Source organism: Humulus lupulus, chromosome 2 (genome assembly GCF_963169125.1).
Source record: "Humulus lupulus chromosome 2, drHumLupu1.1, whole genome shotgun sequence".
NCBI classification, from domain to species: domain Eukaryota; kingdom Viridiplantae; phylum Streptophyta; class Magnoliopsida; order Rosales; family Cannabaceae; genus Humulus; species Humulus lupulus.
The window spans coordinates 8,375,136-8,397,712 of NC_084794.1; the positions used below are offsets into that span (position 1 = coordinate 8,375,136).

At 34.9% G+C, this 22,577-nt stretch overlaps 3 protein-coding genes and 1 pseudogene across 3 annotated transcripts; 2 read left to right on the forward strand and 2 right to left on the reverse strand.

The window, feature by feature from the left end:
- Positions 1 to 1,925: 1,925 nt before the first annotated feature.
- Positions 1,926 to 2,426, reverse strand: LOC133813879 (uncharacterized). The gene has a single exon (XM_062246913.1). It carries the CDS (start codon positions 2,424 to 2,426, stop codon positions 1,926 to 1,928), a length of 501 nt encoding a protein of 166 aa, XP_062102897.1.
- A 1,306-nt stretch (positions 2,427 to 3,732) lies between these two features.
- On the forward strand, positions 3,733 to 5,129 carry LOC133813880 (uncharacterized; annotated as a pseudogene).
- A 5,127-nt stretch (positions 5,130 to 10,256) lies between these two features.
- Positions 10,257 to 12,401, forward strand: LOC133813881 (amino acid transporter AVT1J-like). The gene is made up of 3 exons (XM_062246914.1): positions 10,257 to 10,470; positions 10,665 to 11,266; positions 11,562 to 12,401. The coding sequence occupies exons 1-3, from the start codon at positions 10,257 to 10,259 to the stop codon at positions 12,081 to 12,083; spliced, it is 1,338 nt and encodes a 445-aa protein (XP_062102898.1). The 3' UTR covers positions 12,084 to 12,401.
- Positions 12,402 to 14,324: 1,923 nt separating this feature from the next.
- Positions 14,325 to 17,502, reverse strand: LOC133817151 (uncharacterized). The gene is made up of 9 exons (XM_062249567.1): positions 17,350 to 17,502; positions 16,753 to 16,778; positions 16,385 to 16,469; positions 16,068 to 16,277; positions 15,423 to 15,542; positions 15,279 to 15,336; positions 15,116 to 15,189; positions 14,803 to 14,891; positions 14,325 to 14,709 (listed from the first exon to the last, which is right to left on the reverse strand). Exons 1-9 carry the CDS (start codon positions 17,449 to 17,451, stop codon positions 14,640 to 14,642), a joined length of 834 nt encoding a protein of 277 aa, XP_062105551.1. The 5' UTR covers positions 17,452 to 17,502; the 3' UTR covers positions 14,325 to 14,639.
- Between the last annotated feature and the right edge of the window lie 5,075 nt (positions 17,503 to 22,577).

Sequence of the window (22,577 nt, forward strand, 5' to 3'; positions counted from 1 at the left end):
TTTTTTTATTTTGGTTGTTTAATTTTGGCAAACATATATTGATGCTAAAAATTTATATATTTTTTAATATCCGAGCAATGCATAAGAGTGGCATGCACACACAAAATACCATGATAGCTACCAGCAATCGAGTAACTCCCACCATAATACTTATTGCCCAATAATATCGAGCACCCGGACCCCACTATGTCACGAAATGAATATGTTGAATGGGCTTCAAACGTTCGAGAAGAGATGTCAATTGTCCTTTCAGAAGGATTGAATTGGAGAAGAAATTTGGCCTCTTGATTATGTGAATGCATTTCAGCAAAGCTAGATTGTCGGAGTGATGCATTCCACTCTTTATTGAATGTTCTCCATCTAATCAAATCCCTTATCAGTGGCACTTTTGAGAGAATGATCATAAGAATGTTCATACACAGAGTAGCGAGTCCATCCATGACGAATGCATTTAAAAATAATAAAAAAAATTAAAAATACCATATAGTAAGAACAATGACGAGGGAGATGCACAGAGGAAGAGGGAGAGGCACGAAGGAGAGCGGTGATCGGCGGAGACTGGATTGGGTTGAAGAAGAAGTTGTGTTTGGGGAAGAAGAAGTTAGGAGATGAAGAACGTTGTGTTTTCTTGTTTTGAAAAATCAATCTCTTATATGTTTGAATTTTATTACCGTTAAAAGCCTTGTGTTAGGAGTTTGACTTTAAGAATATTCTATAATAATATTTTTAATTTTCTTTCTTTTATCCTTATTAAAAGTTAAATACATTAAAAGAATCAAATGACCATTCGTCAAAAACAAAATACCCGATAAATTTATGGAGGTTGGACTTGGTTTAAGTTTGTTAACACCAAAATTTGTGTCTAAACTTTTCAGTCAAAATAAACTCTATTTTGGTTTTGCGAGAAAACGAAAGTTTGATTGGGGTTCGTTGATATTCTTTTGTTTCGATTCAAGAGTAAAAGGTCATTTCTTCTGCTTTTAATATATATATATATGGGTATTTTTTTATTTTAAAGATTGTTTATTTATTGGAAACGCATTTTTGGGTGATATGTGACTGGGATAAGTAGAAATCTTTACTGGGTTTTTTTCTTTTAGAGAAAAAAATTGGATTCTGATATGTAGTCTTTAATTATGTTGAAGCTCATGAACTATAAAACATAATTGCAGGATAATATAATGTTTACAACTATGCTATTTTGGATGCCTTGTTTTGACATGGGTTTGTTGCTTTTCCTCTTTTTGTACGTATAAGAGCTTCTCCAACGTATCACTAAAATTGCATATATGCAGTAGGAGGCCTTCAATAAAGCGGCATGTATATATCAAATTTGCTGTCTTAGTTACAGTACACAGCATATATGCCATGTACTGTAGCACACGGTATATATTTTTTTTTTTCCTTTCTTTCATTATTTTATTATATATAATTATTATTATATATATTTATATTATTATTTATATATATTTATATTATTATATATAATTTAGAATTTAGTTTATTATGTAGAAATTAAATTGTATATACCACAAATTATTTTTTTTAATTATAATTTAAATAAAACATTATTAAATATTTGTATTTTTTTTAATATTACACAATAGAAACATTACAAATTTAAAAACACATTAAAAAAATTAAAATTGAACACATTAAATATCACATTATCATTATAATTAATAGTACACATTCTCAACATTCACAATCACATTACAATTTTTTTTAATATTAATCATAGTAATGCATACGAAACATACTCAAAATTATACAATAAAATATTATAAACTTAAATCATAATCAATATTACACAATAAAAACGTTACAAACTTAAACATACATTGGAAAATTAAAATTAAACACGCCAAAATCAAACGGAAAGCAACAACATAGAAATGAACCTTATGAGATACAAAGATAACAATTCAATAATGTGGAAAATTATTCCCTGTTCCGCCAAGATAGTCAAAATATGGACTATAATCTTGTGAGTTATTTTCAGATCTTTCACCTTGATCTTGAGATCGTTGCCCTTCATCTTGAGCACTTTGTCCTTGATATTGAAATGCTCGATATTGTGATCCCTGATATTGAGATCCTTCTCCTTGTTCTCCAACTTCGGATGTTCGTGCTCTTTCTCTGTAAATTCTTCTTCTTTCGCTTTGAATGTACTGGCGAAACTCTGGATCGGATATAGAATCCAAATCTGTGAATAAAATTTTATCTTCAGTCTTTCTCTTATGACGTTCATTTCTATCTGTGTTACTCTTTTCAATAACTTGAACGAGTTTTTTACTTTGTTCCATTAGTTTGTTAAATTGATCATCACCTAATTGTTTTGCCTTTGCTTTTTTCACACCAATAGGTCTTTCAGTTGAATTAGTAATGATGTCCTCATTATTTATATTAAGATCAAATGAACTCATACCGGTGGATGCTGACGTCGGAGAATCAAAATTGTGAGATGATGATTTTGACGAAGTAAAATTAGGACCATCTTGTTGGAATCTACTTGGTCCATTGATGTTGTCATTACTTGTAAATTTCTGAATGTGTTTGAGGATGGGCCACACATGATCAAATTTGAAGCCTCTGCTATATTTTTTTTCTTGGGCTAATAACATCTTCGCTTGATTTAACTATTAAAACATAAATAAAATAATAGTGTCAATAAAATTTAAAAACAATTTAGTAACAATAAGTAAATTATAACAAACACTTACAATATCTTCTTGTGAAGCACCACTTGGATTTTTATTTTGGATTTGGTTGATGCATCCCCTTAATTTTGCAACTGCACCAATAATGGTAGTCATTCGAGTCTGCAAAGATCTTCTTGGTCGAGGTTGATTACTAAATTTATCATTCTTGTGGTACTCTGATTCAACTCTTGCCCAAAAACTGTTACCTGATTGGTTTCTTCCTATGATTGGATCTTGAGAAATGTCAATATATACATGGCACAAGTGCATATCTTCTTCAAGTGAGTATGAAGCAGTGCGACTGGAAGACATTTTGGAAGAAAATGTAGTTGTTTTGAAAATATGTTGAAGAAATGTGATCAGTTTGAATGAGTAGTGTGGAAGAGGTAATCCGTTTGAATGAGTAGTGTGGGATTATATAGGGATGAAAAAGCTACATAAGATTTGATTTCTTATCTTCTGATTTTGGATTCAGAAGATAAGATGTGATTTGACAACACAATGCAGCGGTTGAGATTGTGGTCAAATTATTTCAGCGGCCAAGATTAATCCGTGAGATTTCTTATCTTCTGATTTTGGACTCAGAAGATAAGATGTGATTTGACAACACAATGCAGTGGTTGAGATTGTGGTCAAATTATTTCAGCGGCCAAGATTAATCCGTGAGATTTCTTATCTTCTGATTTTGGATTCAGAAGATAAGATGTGATTTGACAACACAATGCAACGGTTGAGATTGTGGTCAAATTATTTCAGCGGCCAAGATTAATCCGTGAGATTTCTTATCCTCTGATTTTGGACTCAGAAGATAAGATGTGATTTGACAACACAATGCAGTGGTTGAGATTGTGGTCAAATTATTTCAGCGGCCAAGATTAATCCGTGAGATTTCTTATCTTCTGATTTTGGACTCAGAAGATAAGATGTGATTTGACAACACAATGCAGCGGTTAAGATTGTGGTCAAATTATTTCAGCGGCCAAGATTAATCTGTGAGATTTCTTATCTTCTGATTTTGGATTCAGAAGATAAGGAGATTTACACTATAAAACATGAATATCACACATGATATAGGGTACACCGAAAAATATATATACAGTTTAACTTTGATAAAATATGAATTCTTATCCTGGTAGTTCATCTTATTTATCATCATCTTCTTCAGATGATGACTATTATGATGATATAGAAATGCAAGTAGTAGGTCAAATTACTGCTAACAATAATTTTTGCGTTGCTCAACACCAAAAAAACAAAGGCTCACGTCGAGGCTCGATTCCTGGTCATATAGTTATCAACCGTGACCGGGAAAGTGCTGATCGCAATCTCTTCAACGACTATTTTGCAGAGAATCCTCGATTTACCGATTTGATGTTTCGCTGAAGATATCGAATGGGTCGTCCTTTATTCCTTCATATTTTGGATGCTATACAAAGACATGACAATTACTTCATCCAGCGAAGGGATGGAATGGGTAAACTCGGGTTATCAGGTTTGCAAAAAGTAACAGCTGTATTTCGAATGTTGGCGTATGGTGTACCAGCAGATGCTACCGATGAATACATCAAAATAGGAGAATCTACAACTATAGAAAGCTTGAAGCGATTTTGTCGTGCTGTTGTCGAGGTGTTTGGAGCCCGCTATCTCCGATCACCTAATGCTAATGATGTTGCAAGACTACTCCACATTGGTGAACGTCGAGGTTTTCCAGGAATGTTGGGAAGTTTAGATTGTATGCATTGGAAATGGAAAAATTGCCCAACTGCTTGGGGAGGACAATATGCCGGTCGTAGTGGGTCCCCAACTATTATTCTTGAAGCTGTAGCTGACTATGATCTCTGGATATGGCATGCATATTTTGGTTTACCGGGATCTAATAATGACATTGATGTGCTGGAGGCATCCCATCTTTTTGCTAATCTTGCTGAAGGTATTGCTCCACCTGCTAATTATGTTATTAAAGGAAAAGAGTATAATATGGGTTATTATTTAGCTGATGGTATATATCCAAAATGGTCTACTCTTGTTCAAAGTATTCATGATCCACGTCATCCAAAAAAGAAATTATTTGCAATGAAACAAGAAGCATGTAGAAAAGATGTGGAACGTACATTTGGAGTACTGCAGTCTAGATTTGCAATTATTGCTGGACCGGCACGTCTTTGGAATAAAAAAGTATTACATGATATAATGACTTCATGTATTATGCATAATATGATAATTGAAGATGAACGTGATATTAATGCATCAATTGAAGAGCGAGTCGACGTGCCAAGTCCAGAAGTTCAGATGGTAGAAGATGATAATGCTCGGTTTCAAGAATTTCTTACTAGACATAGAAAAATCAAGGATAAGAAAGCTCACATTGAGCTTCGAAATGCATTAATTGAGCACTTGTGGGATGAATATGGTAACTCACAAAATTAAAATATATATTTTCAAGTGTGTCTTTTAGGTTTAATTTAATCTAATGTATTGTAATTTTTTTTTCTATGAATGTAATATTTTTTCTCTAGTAATGCAATCTTTATGTTATACGTGCAATATGATTTTTTAATTTATTGAGTTTTAATTATTTATATAGTATTATTGTCATGTAACTAATGAGTAGTTTTATTTAAAATATTAATTAGATATAATAATTGTGATGATTTTGATAAATTAATATAATAATAAAAATAATATTCAATTTATTTAAAAAAATAATATAATAATAAAGAATATTTTTTTGTGTGTAGTTTTTAGTGTTGTGATTGGAGTGAAAATAATTTTTTACACCAAATTTGATGTTGGTGTGACACCAAATAAGATGTCAAGGTTGGAGATGCTCTAAGTATGTGGCAGACCCCATATTTGGTTCGGTATTAATTTTTTTTTTCACAAATTAGCATGGAAATATAATTAATTGTTGACAAGATTGCTTGTTTTTACATGATGGAACCAATATTTGTTTAGCTCGTAGTTAGATTTCTTAAAATATAGTCACCCCTTGCGATGATGTAAGAGAACTATATCATAAATGACAGCATACTTCTTTCATTGAGAAGGTGATGACACTCTGAGCAACTAAGAACAAAAGAAACTAAGAAAATGTGAGCTATTTGAATTTTGGTGCCTTTTTTTCTTCTTCCAGCTAACGTCTTTCTTCGGTGGCCTATGATTGTTGCAGATCTTGCTATATGTTGAGATATTGGTTCGTTGGCCAGTAGCCTAACACAGTCAAATATAAGCATCATTTTTCATGGTAAGATAAAACAAGATCTTTTGTTTCCAACATTTAAAATGCAATCCCTTAAATCGAAATGGTTTATTAATATCGACACTAGCAGAACAAGAAAACTATCGGTGGTAAACATAGCAGATTATGAACGTCTTACAACTGTTACTGCAGAAAATCAAATAGGAACGAAATTACCGATATAACTTTCTGGGTTGAGTCGCGGACCAAGTCGCTATCTTTAAGACGTTTCGTTGCTCTGCCCCAAGTGTGCACAAAATCCTATCAACCGAGCCGTCCCCAGGATAAAATAGACCAGTTCATCTCTGTTCGATATCCCTCTGCACTGAAGGAAGTCGTTCACATACACCCCATAATTGCTCAAGAAATTCGAGATAATGGAAAAGAATATTAATGTTTGATAAATGGCATGTTTCTTATGCTGTCTGATTATCGAATTAAAAAGCCAGATTTAAGAAGTAACGGGAAGAAGAAACGTTTTCTGAACGTGGGAGAGAGGTGGTCTCATGCAGAAAATTAAGAAGAAAAAATAGATATTTCAGTCTCCCAATTTGACTGCTCTAAACACGTTTTAAATGAATAAAAATAAAAATTGTATTTATTAAATAATTTTCCAAATAAAAAATAAAGTGTGACACCACACCACTCGGGTCGAACGACGGACGGCGGCGGCGGTGCATGCGTGCAAGTCCTCACCCATTCGTACAAAACTGGGTACCCTTTGGGGAACACCCAAGAGTTAGCACTTGCAACTTATATACATTCTTGGAGGAGTGTTCCAAATCCACGTCGGACTCTTTCCCATATCACACACAAAAGACACTTTTTCTATTTTTTAATAATTCACTTTTACTTTTCCAAAATTTCCAACAGTTTGTCACACTAGAATCTCCTATTTCCATCCAAAATTATTTTCGGCCGCTCAATAGTGAATTGGTCCATAGAAACCGTCCATTTATCTTCATTGAATCGGAACACTTTGGTACAGATTAAGGTGTGATGATTTGGAGTGTCAATAGTGCTCTTTGACAGTGAAACAATTTTGTAGTTGTTATGGCAACTTCTTCTTTGTAGGAGGCTTGGGCAGTTACAACAGTGGAACTTTGTTGTGACAGACGAAGGCTTGGTGCGACTACGAAGGTGGAGTTTTGCCGCATCGAAGATCTGGTTTCAACCCTCAATCCCTTCTCTTATTCTCCAGCAACGATGACTTCAGAGGAAAACAAAGGCGCTTGGCTGAGTGGAAGGAAACGACGCTAGGGATGGGTGTGGGGGTTCGAAAACGGTGCAGACAGCCCAGATCTGGAATGACAACGACAAAGAGCGGATGGCCCAGATTTGGATCGGGGTCGGTGATGGTTGGGGATCTTTTGGCGCTAGGTCGACGAGGGCAACGATGCTTGGGGTTGGCAGCAAGGTTCTTGCAAATGGAGACATGAAGAAGATGGAGAATGAGGGAAGAAGAAGAAGAAGAAGAAGAAATATTTGATTTTTAATTTTGTGATTTAGTTTTAGTCTTTTTTATTTTATATATAATGTTATTTTTCAAATTAAAATATTTAAGTTTTTTTAATTAATTAATGTATTTTTTTAGTTTATAATTAATTTAATTTATATTCTATTTTAAAATATATTTTAATTGTTTATATAATTTATTAATTAAAAATCTATGGGTATTTTAGTCATATTAATTTTTTTTTACCAAACTATTATTTTGTTCCATTTTGCAAAACGCAAGATCTAAATTGTCATTTAACAAAACAGAGAGTTCAATCGGTAACTTTTGCAAAACACAGAATGCAAAATAGTATTTACTTTTTTTTAATTATTATTAGTGATATATGTTTTATTATCAAAAATTGAATATATTATCAAAAATTTATATGTATAAAGTAGTTTTATTATTTTATCATTTTTTATTTAATTGTATAATTAAACTACTAAGTTGCATAATTTATTTAATATTTTAAAGTTATAAATTTTATACTAATTAAATAAGATTTTACTAATAATTTTTAAGTTTAAAACTAAGAAAACTAAATTAAATCTAAATTAAATATAATTTCCAGCTAAAATTATGCAACGATTTGAATGTGTATTGAAAACCATCTTTTGGCCCTTGTGTAGTACGGACAACAATTGCCTTGGTGTGCAAGTTCTGGCAACAAATGCATCTAATATTCATCCACCTAACAAGGCAGGCCTTCTATACAATCTTTATACTTGCCTACACAGGCATCTCTTTAGTAAAAGTTGCTCCCAATTATAAGCATGCATGTGATAGACCCCATATTTGGTTCTGTATTTTTTTTTTAAATAAATTAGCATGGAAATAAAATTAATGGTTGGCAGGACTGCCAGTTTTTACATGATGGAACCAATATTTGTTTAGTACATAGTTAGCTTTCTTAAAATATAGTCACCCCTTGCCATAATGAAAGAGGACTATATCATAAATGAGATCATACTTCTTTCATTGTTTGAGAAGGTGATGACATTCTGATCAACTAGGAACAAAAGAAACTAAGAAAATATGAGTTCTTTGAACTTTGGTGCTTTTTTTTTCTTTCTTCCAGCTAATGTTTTTCTTCGGTGGCCTATGATTTTTGCAGATCTTGCTTTAATTTATGTTGATCAGTTAGAAATTAAAATCTTTGAAGCATCCATGCACAAGGTAGATTATTTTGTATGGTGATTCATGAGTTTATGGAGGCTGCATGAGGAATGCTATTAAATTTTTCATATAATTCATTTATGAATCCCTCAGAGTTTTCTTTTTTCAGCATATTTTGTAGTGCAGTTCTTTGTTTGATTCATCTAATAGCAAAGTTTTTGGTGCAGTTGAAACTTTCAAAGAGAAGGTTACCCTCCATTGCAGAGGAGGAGGATATAACTTAAATGTGTGCAAATGTAATAATTTATAATATCTATGTGTTGCACACTACTTGATTGGCAAGATCTTGGCCTTATTATTGTCTTTTCATTGCAAAGTTGAATAAAGCAATCAGCACCATTATTTTATTAACTTTTTGAGTTATGGTTATTGTATAGAAAGTGACACACTTATAATCCCAGTCAACACTTGTCATTAATTTTATAAGAAAAGCAATTAAGATACATCGTATCCTAACACCTTTCAAGTATATATTGTTCCCCTCTATTATTTTTATATATATATATATGATGGTTTGTGAAATTGGGATTGAGCAAATAGTGATAATTTGTTATAGTGTAGAATGTTTGATGAGTAGTAGTAGTATTGGCCAGAAAGGGTTGCCATTTTTTCTGATGCGTTCAACCATGCTTCAATAATTGATGGTATTCGTCTTGCCCAGCGACAGTCTAGTGTAGAGGTTTTCATCTATAGCCTGCAACATGACTCACCTTAAGACACTGTTGTATGTCTTGCAAATTTCCTAATAAATATTTCATTGGCTGGCAAATCAATTTTAAATGTTTCCTAATAAATATTTAGTAATTATAATAATATTTAATACAAAATTATATATTTAATAATTATATTAATATTATAAAATATTATTATTTAATATTTTGTAGCACCTACATTATTTTGATATTATATAGCCGATAATCACGATTGCATTGCATTATATTACATATGATACAATATAATTTGAGCATATACATATTCTTATAAGTATTTCCATGTATATATATATATATAAAAATTTTGTATATGATGTCTATGTGTATGTTCAATATTTTTAATCTTGTAACATTTGACTTGTTTTTTATAGGTGTGTGATGTGCTCAAGATATAAATAAGTATGAAAAATACTGATAAGACATGAAATCAAGTGAGAAAAGTGAGATATAGAAGTTGGTCCATATTTTTCATAAAAAATCCTTATTTTTGTAGGCTATTGTATTTTTCATATATTTTTTTAATGTTAATGTATTTTTGTGCATTTCCCATTAATTTTCCTATATATATATAGGCCATCTTAATTGTATAAAAAGTAACAACATATTTATTTTTCCTTTTGGATATTCAGATCAAGTGCATTTTTCTTTTTTGGTTTTCTTGGACCCGTACGTCCAATATGTTATCAGAGTTTTGAATATACCAATCCTAGCTCTTTCTTTCTTTCTTTCCCGAGTACCTCTCCTCCAACCTAGCCGCCTACGCCATTGTTCCAACCCTAGCTTCTTTCTGCCTTTCAGCCGAACCCTAACCATCATCACCACCGTGGCTTCAAACTCCCGCAGCCGCACCTCCCTCGTCGGCCTCTGTCCTCGCGTCTCAATCGGCTCCTTCTCAACTCATCAACCGGTCATCTCCACCACCAGCTGCCATGGCAAGAACACGATCTCAGAGGTCTACCTCTGAAACCGACGACACTTCTATCGCTCATGGCGTCCCACTTCTGGTTGGTGAGAAGCAACATGATGATGGGATAGGAAGAAGTGAAGAAGAAATTGAATCTAATATTAATCATAATCATGATGGCCAGAAAATGAATTCATCTTTCGTCAAAACCTGCTTCAATTGTTTAAATGCTTTATCAGGTTCTATTCATTCAAACTTTTCATAGACACTCGATGTGAGTATATATATATATTAGAAAACAAGTAAATATCATGACCATATTCGAATCGAATGAATCAGAAAATCTAGAAAGATCTAATAATAATGTCAAAATGATTAATAGATATGGTCGTAAAATGATTGGTCTTAACGTAATTGGTGTTGTCGACTACAGGAGCTGGACTACTTTCAATCCCATACGCACTAGCCTCAGGAGGATGGCTAAGCTTGATACTTCTCTTTGTTATAGCTAGTGCGGCATTTTACACGGGCATACTTATAAAGAGGAGTTTGGAGCGAGATTCCGTAAACATTACAACTTATTCTGATATAGGCTATCGTGCTTTTGGGAACAAGGGAAGAACAATGGCTGCCATTCTCTTGTACTCAGAGCAGTACTTAGTGGCAACTGGTTTTCTAATCCTTGGTGGTGATAACCTAAATAACCTATTTCCTCGTGTTAAACTTGACATTCTCGATGGCCAACAATGTTTCATTCTGATCGCTGCTCTAGCTATATTACCCTCGGTTTTGTTTGATGACTTGAGCCTTCTTTCTTATGTCTCGGCCAGTGGGGTTATAGCCTCTTTGGTCATCTTTTTGTCCATTGTTTGGGCTGCTGCCTTTGATGGGATTGGGTTTCATCTCCAAAATACATCTATTCTTAATTTGCAGGGACTTCCTACTGCTGTCAGCTTGTATGCCTTCTGTTATTCTGCCCATCCAGTCTTCCCCGGCCTTTACACCAACATCAAAAACAAAAATCAGTTTTCTAATGTAAGTCATATAGTTTCTAACACTTGTAATTAAAAGAGTAGGTCCCCTTTTAAGGACCTGTATATATATATATATATATGGTCTAAATATGTTTTCAACGTGTACATAAGAAGTGATAAGTCTATTTTTTTTTTATTGGAGTATATATTAATAGTAAATATGTCACATTTTTTTTTTAGAAATTTAGAATAATTTATTGTATGTGTATGTTTTGTTTTTTATACACACTTGAAACACATTGTTTGAAAAGTTTTAATATACTGTTGTATTATTCTAATGCATATTTGTGATGCAGGTACTGGGTTTGTGCTTCTTTCTATGCACATTTACATATGCTGCAATGGCAGTACTAGGATACCTGATGTACGGGACAGATATCCGATCAGAGATCACATTGAGCCTGCCAACAAAGAATGTGAGCTCAAAAGTTGCCACATACACCACCTTGATCACTCCCATAGCCAAATATGCCATAAATGTGACACCCATTGTGGATGAAGTCAAACGTTGCTTACCAAATTATCTCAGCCACAAATTCTCTGGTATGATAATAGGTACCACCATCTTAATAACTAACGTTGTGGTAGCTCTCACGGTACCCTTCTTTGCATTACTAATGTCACTGGTCGGTGCCTTGGTCAGTGTCACAACCGCCATTACATTCCCATGTTTATGCTACTTCAAAATATCTGGTAATTACCGAAGATTTGGATATGAAACCGTAGTTTTATTGAGTATAATGATGATGGGTATTGCAGTTGCTATATGTGGAACTTACACCTCTCTGGTAGACATAATAAGGAAGCTTCAATCATAACATACCAGTGTATTTTTTCTTTTTGCTTCGAGTGTTTTATTTTGTTCTGCATTCTATCCTATCTAATGATTTGTGTTGTACTAAGAAAAAGTGAGAGAATTAAACATGTGTTTACTTTAGTCTGCGGCTGCGGTTGTGTGGCTCCTTCGGTCCAAGAGATATGACTCCATTTTTTGGGCTTCCACACCGTTGGGCCTCGCGTACGAACGTGTATCGTCTTTTCAGACTATCAAGAAAGTGTGCTATATTAGTACAATAATACGGCATTTGTGCTTTTATCATTTTCCTCCTTTGTTTATTTATTTATTTATTAGTTGGTTTAAGTTGATTCTGGCTGAAAAATAAATGTAGTTTTACGAAGAAAACCTTTTGGATTTGGTGGATATATATTTCGGCTGTGAAAATACCCCGAAAGTTCTTTTTCATACTTTTCAAGTACAGACAATATACAAAGCTTTGCCCAAGCCTTCTTATAATGCATACATGTATAGTATACAGTATATATAAATGTGGTACTTGTGAAATATATGTATTTATGTATGGGTTATGTACTTTAATTATTGTTTTATATATAATAATGAGCCATAGCCAATACCCAATACCCAATACCCAATACAAGTATTATATATAGTTTTTTTTTTTTTTTGGTTAATTTAATGGGCTGGGGAACTTTTGTCTCGCATGAATTAACCAAAAACTGGTTGAGGGAAAGTAACACTTGCCCATCTTAACTCAATCGTGACCATCTCATCGGACTTATTTGATTGGCCTTGTGGAATCTTGTACAACTTTGCCAATATGTTAATGAAAATATATTAACAAATTTTAATATTGTATAATAATTTATATCATGTTATTCTCTCTTCACAAAATTCACGATACAATTTTTCTTAAAATTTTATCGATCATGCTATATTATATATAGGTAGATGTTCAGAAAATGTATCACTAATTAATCTAATATTGTTGATATTTCAAAATTAGAAACATCATACATGGGAATAAACATAAGGCACCATGCATTATTGGGAAAAAAAAATCTGGATTGTGTATTTTTGTTCCCACGCTATAATTAATAACTTATTACTGGACATATGGTTTTAACTTTATATTCGTGATACTCATATATATCTCATATATTTGCCAATTGCCAAATCACCACATACTATTGTTACATATAACATAGCGCTTTTATTATGCATATGTACGGGTACAAAATGTAGCCAATTTAGTTAATAATTTCCACAAGGAATTGAATTATCTTTCTAATTTCCTCAGTAGTCTTGTACGAAGAACCTATTAGGTGAGAAGGTACGTACAGGGCCCCATTATGGATGAGTGTGAGTGTAAAACTGTGTATCGTATGAGCCGGAAGATTTCGATCCAACTCATCATCAGAACACAATTTTTTTTTTTTTTCTTTTTCTTTTTGACATTTGGGAGGGGGGTTTAAGGTTAGAACCTCCTCTTTGTGAGGAGGAGAGGTGTAGTACCATCCACGACCACATAATTTCTCATAAGGCAACTAGCCCATATTACCTTCAGTTTACTTGTAGCTCACAGGCAGTCATCCTCAGAGACAGCTTCTCGATCACTCTTTCGCCTTCGACGAGGCAGATTGCAGAGTTCCTGCAATTTGAACACCTGTCTAACCAAATAATTGTTCACAACTGTAATAAAACAAAGTTACACAAATGTAGATTTGAAGATTTGGGCGAGGAAAGGGTTCGGTCTATAAAAAATGCTTCAGTCAATAAGCGATAGCGATGGAAGAAACTCCATGATCATCATCACTATAATGCTAGTAGCCTCAAGGCACTTTTTGGCCAATTTCTTGTTCGTGGATCTTGTATTAAACACTATATTGAGTATATATCATTTCACTAATACCCACAAAACACCTCTGAATGATGAGTTGAATGGGAGAGAGAATTTTGTTTTATTAGTGTTTTATTCATTTTTATTAATAAATATGTTTAAAGATAAAATATTTAAATGATGTAAAAAAAATATAGAGAGAAGTTGATATATGGTATAATGTAAAATAGAGAAAGTGATGTTTTAGTAATGTATTTTGAAGTATAGCATAGAGAAGCTGAAACTTAAGAATATACATTCATTAAACAAACTCTAATAATAACCTTTTGTCAACTCTTTAATGCAACCGCTTTGTTGTACTGTATTATGATGAGCTATCAGTAATGAATGATCATAGCACAAAACTAAAAATTTATACCAAAGTGCAAGTAAACGTAACAACGTGAATATAAAGTTGGTTTTAAAGAATTTCCATCAAAATGTTCAATCAATCTAAGAGGATTGTGCTGTAAACAAAACTATGCTATGATTCTCTCTCTTTGTTCACTACTATTCAATTCATTTCAAAGGTTAATGTTACAATGAAAATGGAAGAAGAAGAATAGTACCAATTCGATCTTTTATTGGTACGAAACAATCCTCTCTCTTGTCTCAGTTCTATAGTGTAGAACTACTATAGAACTGAAGCAAGAATACAAATAATCCTTCTATCCTTGCCGCAATGCAGTAGAGTACCAACTATGAGGGTTTCTTCTTCCTTCCACTTTGCGAAACACGTCTCAGATTTTGTGTTCCGGTTTTCATCCCTCTGCAAAATATTAAAAAAATAACAGCTTTGAAAATGTACCTAAAATGGTTTAATAAAATAGGACATTGAATAGATGAATAGATAGACAGGTACCTCTGGTACAAGTAAATGAAGGTATAGAAAAACAGAAGGAGCAGCATCGTCAAAACGGAGATGACGACATAAAGTATGTTCATTCTTTTCTGTACATACATAACAGATTGATGTTAGTTAATGAGCTTCTTCAGGCTAGTGGATGAGCAGCATACATTGTTACAGAAGGAAAAAATTTGAAAAATTGAGAATTAAGATTGAAGGGAAATACAGGCATAGACATCAACCAAAACCAGCTAAGTATTCATGAACTATAACTGCAATCTCAATGTAATAATTGAATCTCATTAAGGTCCGTGGACTATAAACTTACCTTGCGACCACGAGAGAAAGGTTTCGATGTTCCAGTGCAAGTGTGGGCGTCACAGAATTGGCGTAAGAAGAATTCTGTGAAATCAATGATCCAATGCAGTTTCATAAGAATCTGAAAAACAATCTAAAACTTGTTTTTGCTAGTATGGGAGAGAAAAACATACCATGAACCCGACTTGCTGTAGGGCCTTTGCTGACTGGAAAACAACTATCAGCAAGGCTCTGCACAAAATTGATAAGCAAAGCTTTATTAATAACAAGAATGTGGGAAAGATTTATATAGTACATTTGTTAGACCTGGACACCACCTCACACAAATGTTTATTCCTTGCAGAAGCAGCAGGATTGCACTTGGTCTTCTGTGGCATGCCAATATGGAGGTCACAATGCAAGGCTCCACATACGTCTGCCAAGCACTTGCCATGAGTCTGGATGAAGCACAGTCAATTAAAGGTTAACAAATGGCAAGATCATGGTTCCCAATTCAGAATGGAATTTAATAACTGGAGATAACGTGTGGAAAAAAAAGTAACACACACACAGAGCTGAGAACTTAAATTAAACGGACTAAAGTTTTGTTAAAACAAGAGCAAATATAGATTAAAAGTCAGGGAAAACCTTTACAGAGTTTGACCAATGAAAAAGCTGGCATGTTCATTACCATAATTTTACTAGCGTGGACTGTGGATACTGGATATTCTAAACATCTGAGATGAAATTTTAGTATATGGTGCTACTGTTATAGTTATTCCATAAACTCTGATGTTGTATGTTATTCGTTCAGATTTTTTTATTCTAAAACATAATTCAAGGTAATTAACTATATCCTCGAAATAATTGAAGACGAAACAACTATTTTGAAAAAAATTGTGCAAGATAACTTAACTAAGCACGCATAGTTTGAACAACTTATGGTAAGAAAACTCGGTGACTGGAGATAATTTACAACTTACCACATTCAGCAAATTGTTATGCCTGTGTTCAAAATGCTTATCAATATATTTTTCCTCATAAAAACTCTTTCTGCAGTATCCACATTTCCATTCATCTACATCAATACGGATCTTGTGCTGCTCATGATCTCTGAACAGATCATTGTCTGGGTGCAGCTTACAACTTTTTGGAATCTGATACTGATGTTTCTCGACAAATGGAATCAAATACTGCAAGGAACGATGAAATAAACTTATCGACTAATTAACAAGCCAAGCAGCCTAGTTTGAAAAATCGATAGCACGCAGACTTGTGAAGCACATTTTTATTTCAATACCTCCTCAATTATTTTCCATGCTGCCCTACTCCTTTCTCTCGAACAATGTACCTCTACAACATCTTCATTCTCTTCCACTAAAGTTCTGAAAATCAATAACACAAATCCAAAGCAACCACCGATGAGATATATTCGATTTACAAAGATCATAATCCTATGAATTAAGTCCACAATCATATTCAACTCCCAATCAACAATTCTGGTCTTCACCGAATTCCATAACCCTATTATTTACAAATATCATAGCCTAAATTTGGTTTGCTTTCCATGTTTAAAATTTCACATAACTAAAGCCACAGGGATAATAATAAAAATAAAGCCAATGTCAGCTTTCATATATATTCAAAACAATATCGTACCCAAATTACCTTGAAGTAGCAGATCCCTCATCACCCTGTGACCAAAAAAATAAAAGTTCATAAACTGATAAAAAGGTGAAAATTTAATTGAATAACTTGGAAAGCACAAGTTCAAAGATAGAATTGAATCATGACCAATAGTGACGAAGATACTAATAATTAGATTAACCCAGCTGTGAGAAACCAAAACAAATAGAGGGAAATAGTAATCAATAATGGCATTTATCAATTAATAACCACCAAGTCACCACAATGTGTATGTGAAATGAGTAACTATTTGAGCAAAAACTAAATAGAAAAGTGATAGGTAATACATGAATTAATGATCTTCACTATCAAAATTCATACAAGCAAATCTTGAAACTTAAATATCAACAAGGAGTTGTTAAAGAAGTAATTTGAGCTTCTTCGCTAAATTTCACCTCATCTATTAAGAAACCCATATATGTGGCACAGAGATCTTTGCCATTTCTAAAGTTTAATAGAATTATACTAACGGAAGTATTAAAAACAATAATTATTATTATCTTCAACTAAACCCAGCCGAGAACAGAAAAATCGAAACAAACCCAGATTGAATTAATCAAAGCAATAATTTAAAAATACCTGAATCGAAGTAACGAGAAAAGGGTATTGCAGAAAAAGCAGGGAGCAGAGAAAGAAGAAGAAGAAGAAAGGAGCAACCCGTTTGGACTCCCATCTCCCCATCGTCTTCTTCTACATCTTACTCCCTCCACTTTGTTTTTCTCCACTGTTATTCTTCGGCAAATACCTCCACGCCAGCTCAACCAATTAAAATTTGCCACGTCTCGCTCCTTTGACCTTGCTGTTTGACTTTTGCTGACGTGGACTGGTTTCGGGTCAGACCACACGGGAGAGGGCCCGCAAAATTGGGCCTTTTCTTTTCTTTTGGGCCCGCCGTGATACAACGACGACAGATTTATAATGATATTGATATTAGAAGGGAAATTTGATAAATCATGCTTACATTAGCTTAATAATTAAAATTTGAACCAAAGTTAACCACCCTATGATACAAATGTTTATCTTTCATTTAATACCAAAAATACCCCTCTCATAACAAAATCTCATATCTTTCCTCTCTAAAATCTTGCAAAAAAGATACACATGGGTAAGTAATTTTCTTTGATTCTTGTTGTTGTTGGTTGTTTTTATGATTTAGATTGCTGTTTAGATGTTGGATCTGTAGTTTGTTGGTATTTTTTGCTGTTTTTTGGATGAAAATCGGGGTCTGTGAAAATCTGCGTTTTTTTGGGTTCCTTGAATTTTTTTCTAAATGCCCGATAGTGTCCGATATAGGCCCGATGCAGGGACGATAGTTGTTGGGTTTCAAGGTTAGTGATGAGGTCCGATGGCCACCCGATGCTTGCCCGATATGTTTTGGTTACCCGATGGTCATTAAGGTTCGATGGCTACCCGATGGTTGCCCGATATTTATTTCATTCTACAAACCCTTTAAGTACGATAATGGATCGATACGAGTCCGATGCATGCCCGATAGTTGTTATTAAGTTAATGCAGACCTATTAGTACGATTGTACACGATGGTACCCGATAAGTGCCCGATGCTTGCCCAATAGTACGATGGTACACGATTTTACCCGATGGTACACGATAGTGATAAAAAAACTTAATAAAAACCGTACCTTTCGGCTTTTCCCCTGCCCATTTCCCGTTCCCTCCCAAATCCCAACTCTTCACTCCCACAAAACCATCGAGCAACATAAGTACTCACACCCGACGCTTCTCTCTCCCTCACCCACCATCACCCGACGCTGCTCTCTCCCTCACCCGACGGTCGGAAAAACCCCCACCGGAGACGTAGAAAAACCAAGCCCCAACCCCCACTGGAGACGAAGAAAAACCAAGCCCCAACCCCCACCGGAGACGAAGAAAAACCAAGCTCCAACCCCTCACCGGAGAAGAAAAACCGACACCCCATTGCGCAAAAATGTCTAGGGTATGTGTTTTTTTTAATCTCTTCTCCATTAAAAAATGTTATAGTATGTATTGTTGAATTTGACTGTGTTAAATCTGACTGTGTGACATCTGATAAACCGTAAAATTTTGAAAAAAAATTCTGGGTTTTTTTAGAGGTACGATAAGGTACGATAGTGGGTCGATATGGGTACGATAGTATTTGTGTTTCTCATAACTTCAGGTTGAAGATGAGTGTACGATAGGGGTACGATAGTGGTTCGATGGTGGTACGATAGGTTGTGTTTTCTGATAACTTGAGGTTGAAGATGGAGGTACGATGTTGGGTACGATGTGTGCCCGATAGTGGGAACAAATTGTTGTGTATGTTATAATACGATGGTGTACGATGTGAGGTACGATTGTGCACGATAATGTTATAGTTCCAGTTTTCCATTGGTGTCCGATATGGTGCGATAGATTCCGATAGTTGCTCGATAGTATATTGCAGAATATAAAATTTGATGTTTTTTTTTGTTATTCTATTTAATTAGGTATTTATTTGTTTTATGCAGAACTTAAGACCTCCACAACTGATAGTTCCAGTAGAGGAACATTTTACGGGACGTATCACTTGGCGCGGCAGTTGGTACTTTCCAAAGATTAAAGCAAAATTTATACAGTGTGGTTTATTGGATAGGGTGAAGGAATCCCCTTTCAAACAGTTCTTCATGGCGGAACCATTAAATTTTTCTGGTGCCTTAGTCCATCAGCTGTTGTTGCACAAATTCAGAGGGGAGAAGACTGACGAAGTCCAGTTTTATATTGGGAAAAAAAGATGTAGATTTAGCCAATTGGAGTTCGCTTTAGTTACTGGTTTAAATTTTGAGGCCGGACCGTCTGAAGCTGAGATTAAAGCGAAGACCACTTCGGATCGGTTAATTCTTGAGTACTTCAATGGTCATTCCCAAGTGAGCATAGGGCAACTGCGCAGAACTTTTGAGAGTTGTCAAATAGTTGATGATGTGTACAAGATGGGTTTGTGCTTATTAGTTGAGGGTGTTTTGAAAGGTGGTGAGGAGAAGTTGATGGTTTGGACTGACATGCTGAAGATGGTAGACGACGTTGACTTCTTTTTCCAGTACCCGTGGGGGAAGATATCATACCAGAAGTTGTTACAAACTTGTCAAAAAGACTTTGTTGAAATGAAGAAGCATTTACAGAAGAAGATTGAGAAAGGAAAGACTCAAAAGGAGGCCAAGTACTCTATTTATGGGTATGCTGCAGCATTGCAGTATTGAGCTTTTGAGTCCATCATTGAGTTGGGTCAGGATCATGCTGTGAGATTGGGCCAAGGCATACCAAGAATGATCAACTGGTAGAGCAAGGAGAAAGTAGAGATACACAAAGAGCAACTTATTAAGTTGTTTGCCAAAAAGGTGAGCTTTTACTTTACTTTTGAATGTTCTATATTTTTTTCTAGATATGCAATTTTATGGGTACTGCACGATAGGAATACGATAGAGTACGATTTGAGTACGATTATGGGGTTATTTTGTGGTTTTTTGTCAACTGTTTGAAAACTGACTAAGTGGTACGATTTGGTACGATGATGGTCCGATGGGGGTACGATATGTATTCTTTGTTAATGTAGTAGTAGTGGTACGATATTGGTACGATGTTGTACGATGATGGTACGATAGTTAGCAAGCAATTCTCACTTACGGGTACGATATTGTTATGTTATGGGTACGATATGGGTACGATAATTGCATGATATGGGTACGATATGGGTACGATTGGGGTACGATAGTTTACCATTTTTCAGAGATGACAATTACTTATTTTTTATATTGTTTTACTTTCCAATCTAAATATGCATTGTTTTTTGTGGCAGTTGACAGTATACCCCTACCTGTGTGCCCGACCTGCTGAAGAACAGTATGTGAGGATCCTTACAGACAATGAAGCCCCATTGTATGTGGACATGGGGTTAGAGGAACTAGAGGTGGGTCCCGATGGACAGCCTACACAGGAAGCCTTACAGAGCCAGGCTGAAAAGCTTGCTGAAAAGTTAGCTGAGCAAGCAGAAGCAGCAAATATTTTTAAGGAGGTTCCACCAGCTCAACCTGAGGCACCTGAGGTTCCCCCATCAACACCTCATGCCAGCACCTCCTCCCAAGCTGAGCAACCAGGCTACTCTATGATTTTGGCCAGGTTGGAAAAGGTTGAAGGGCAACAAAGTGCCCTTATTAAAGGTCAGTCCGAGATCTTGGGTCAATTGCAGAAGCTTATGACAATGATGGAAGATCTTAGTAGGCCAGTTCCAGATCCACACCCTCAGTCCACTGAAGAAGGCCCTCAGTCCACTGAAGAAGGCCCTCAGTCTCCTGTAGATGAAGACATTCTCCCTAACGATTACAGACCTGATGATGTAGATGATCACATTTTTCGCACACCAGAGGATATGCAAATTACTGTAATCGGAGATACTGAAGATTCTGAAGTACAATTCTTAAACATAGCTCCACCAGCACCGGAGAAGAGGAGAGAAAGAAAGAGGCCTAGGTGGTTCGATGAGTACACTGCAATGAGGAAAAGGAATAAGAAATCGAAGACAGCAGTGAATGTGGATCCATTGAGGGTTGTTGATGGTAAATTACTTATGACCTTTCACAAGTGGTTGCTTGGCACCATTGGGAATAAATATCCGAGGGAATGCTTCTCAGGGACACACGATGCTGCTTGGTTCCTGAAACTGCATACTCCGAGGACATGGCTTTCTGACTCTGTAAGTTTTCTATAACTTCATAATTAAATAATGTTGAAAATTTATTTAAATGTTTCTATATATAGTGGTACGATATGGGTACGATATGGTACGAATGTAGTACGATAATTATAAGTGTCAAATTATAAACTGTTTATATGTCAATGGTACGATGGTGGTACGACATTAGCACGATAGTGGTACGATATAATTTGTTAAGTAGTTACTATTACCATCATAATTTTAGAATTTGTAGTGGGACAATTTAGGTACGATGGTAGTACGATAATGTACGATGATGGTACGACAGTGGGACGCTAGTGGGTACGATGGTGTATAATACTAGTTTTTGCCATAAAGGTACGATGATGGTACGACATTAACACGATATTGGTACGATAGAAGGTTTTATTGTTACTATATTCATGTACGATTGGGGTACGATAATTGTACGATTGGGGTACGATAGTTACTATATTCATGTCTGATAGTTTTTTGTTTGTTTATTTTGGTACGATATTGTGGTTACTGACTTAATTTTCCTTTAATGTAGCATTTAGATGCAGCATTCCATCTCATGAGGAGGCGTCTAGAATTTTATCCTAACGTGTACCCTCAGAAATGTGTTGTTATGCCTACAATTTTTCCCGAATCATTGAAGGGTCGGTGGGACGCTTTTCCAGGTTCTGACTACTCTAGATTTAGTTGGGATGACAGTATATTGGACCTGGTTAGGGGTGATGCAGTCCAGTTCTTACCGAGTTGGCAGAACAAGGAGTTCATTTATTTTGCCCTCTTCTTGAAAGACCAAATGCATTGGGTAGCTGTAGAGGCAGACCTGAATGGGTGGATGCTCAACATCTTTGACTCCAGTATTGGATCAATTTCCGAAAACGATTTGATCAGCTTGATGGTTGACTGGTGTACCATTTTCCCGTCGGTCTTGCGACAGTCCGGTTTATTTGAGAACCATGACGTTATACTCGCGCCTCAGTTGACAGCATCAGAGAGTCAGGTCAGACCCTTCGATTGGAAACTCATTCCACGTGAATTCGTACCGCAAACAAAATCCAGGTGAACTTTATTAAATATCACATATTAATTATTATTTCTTAATTACATAACT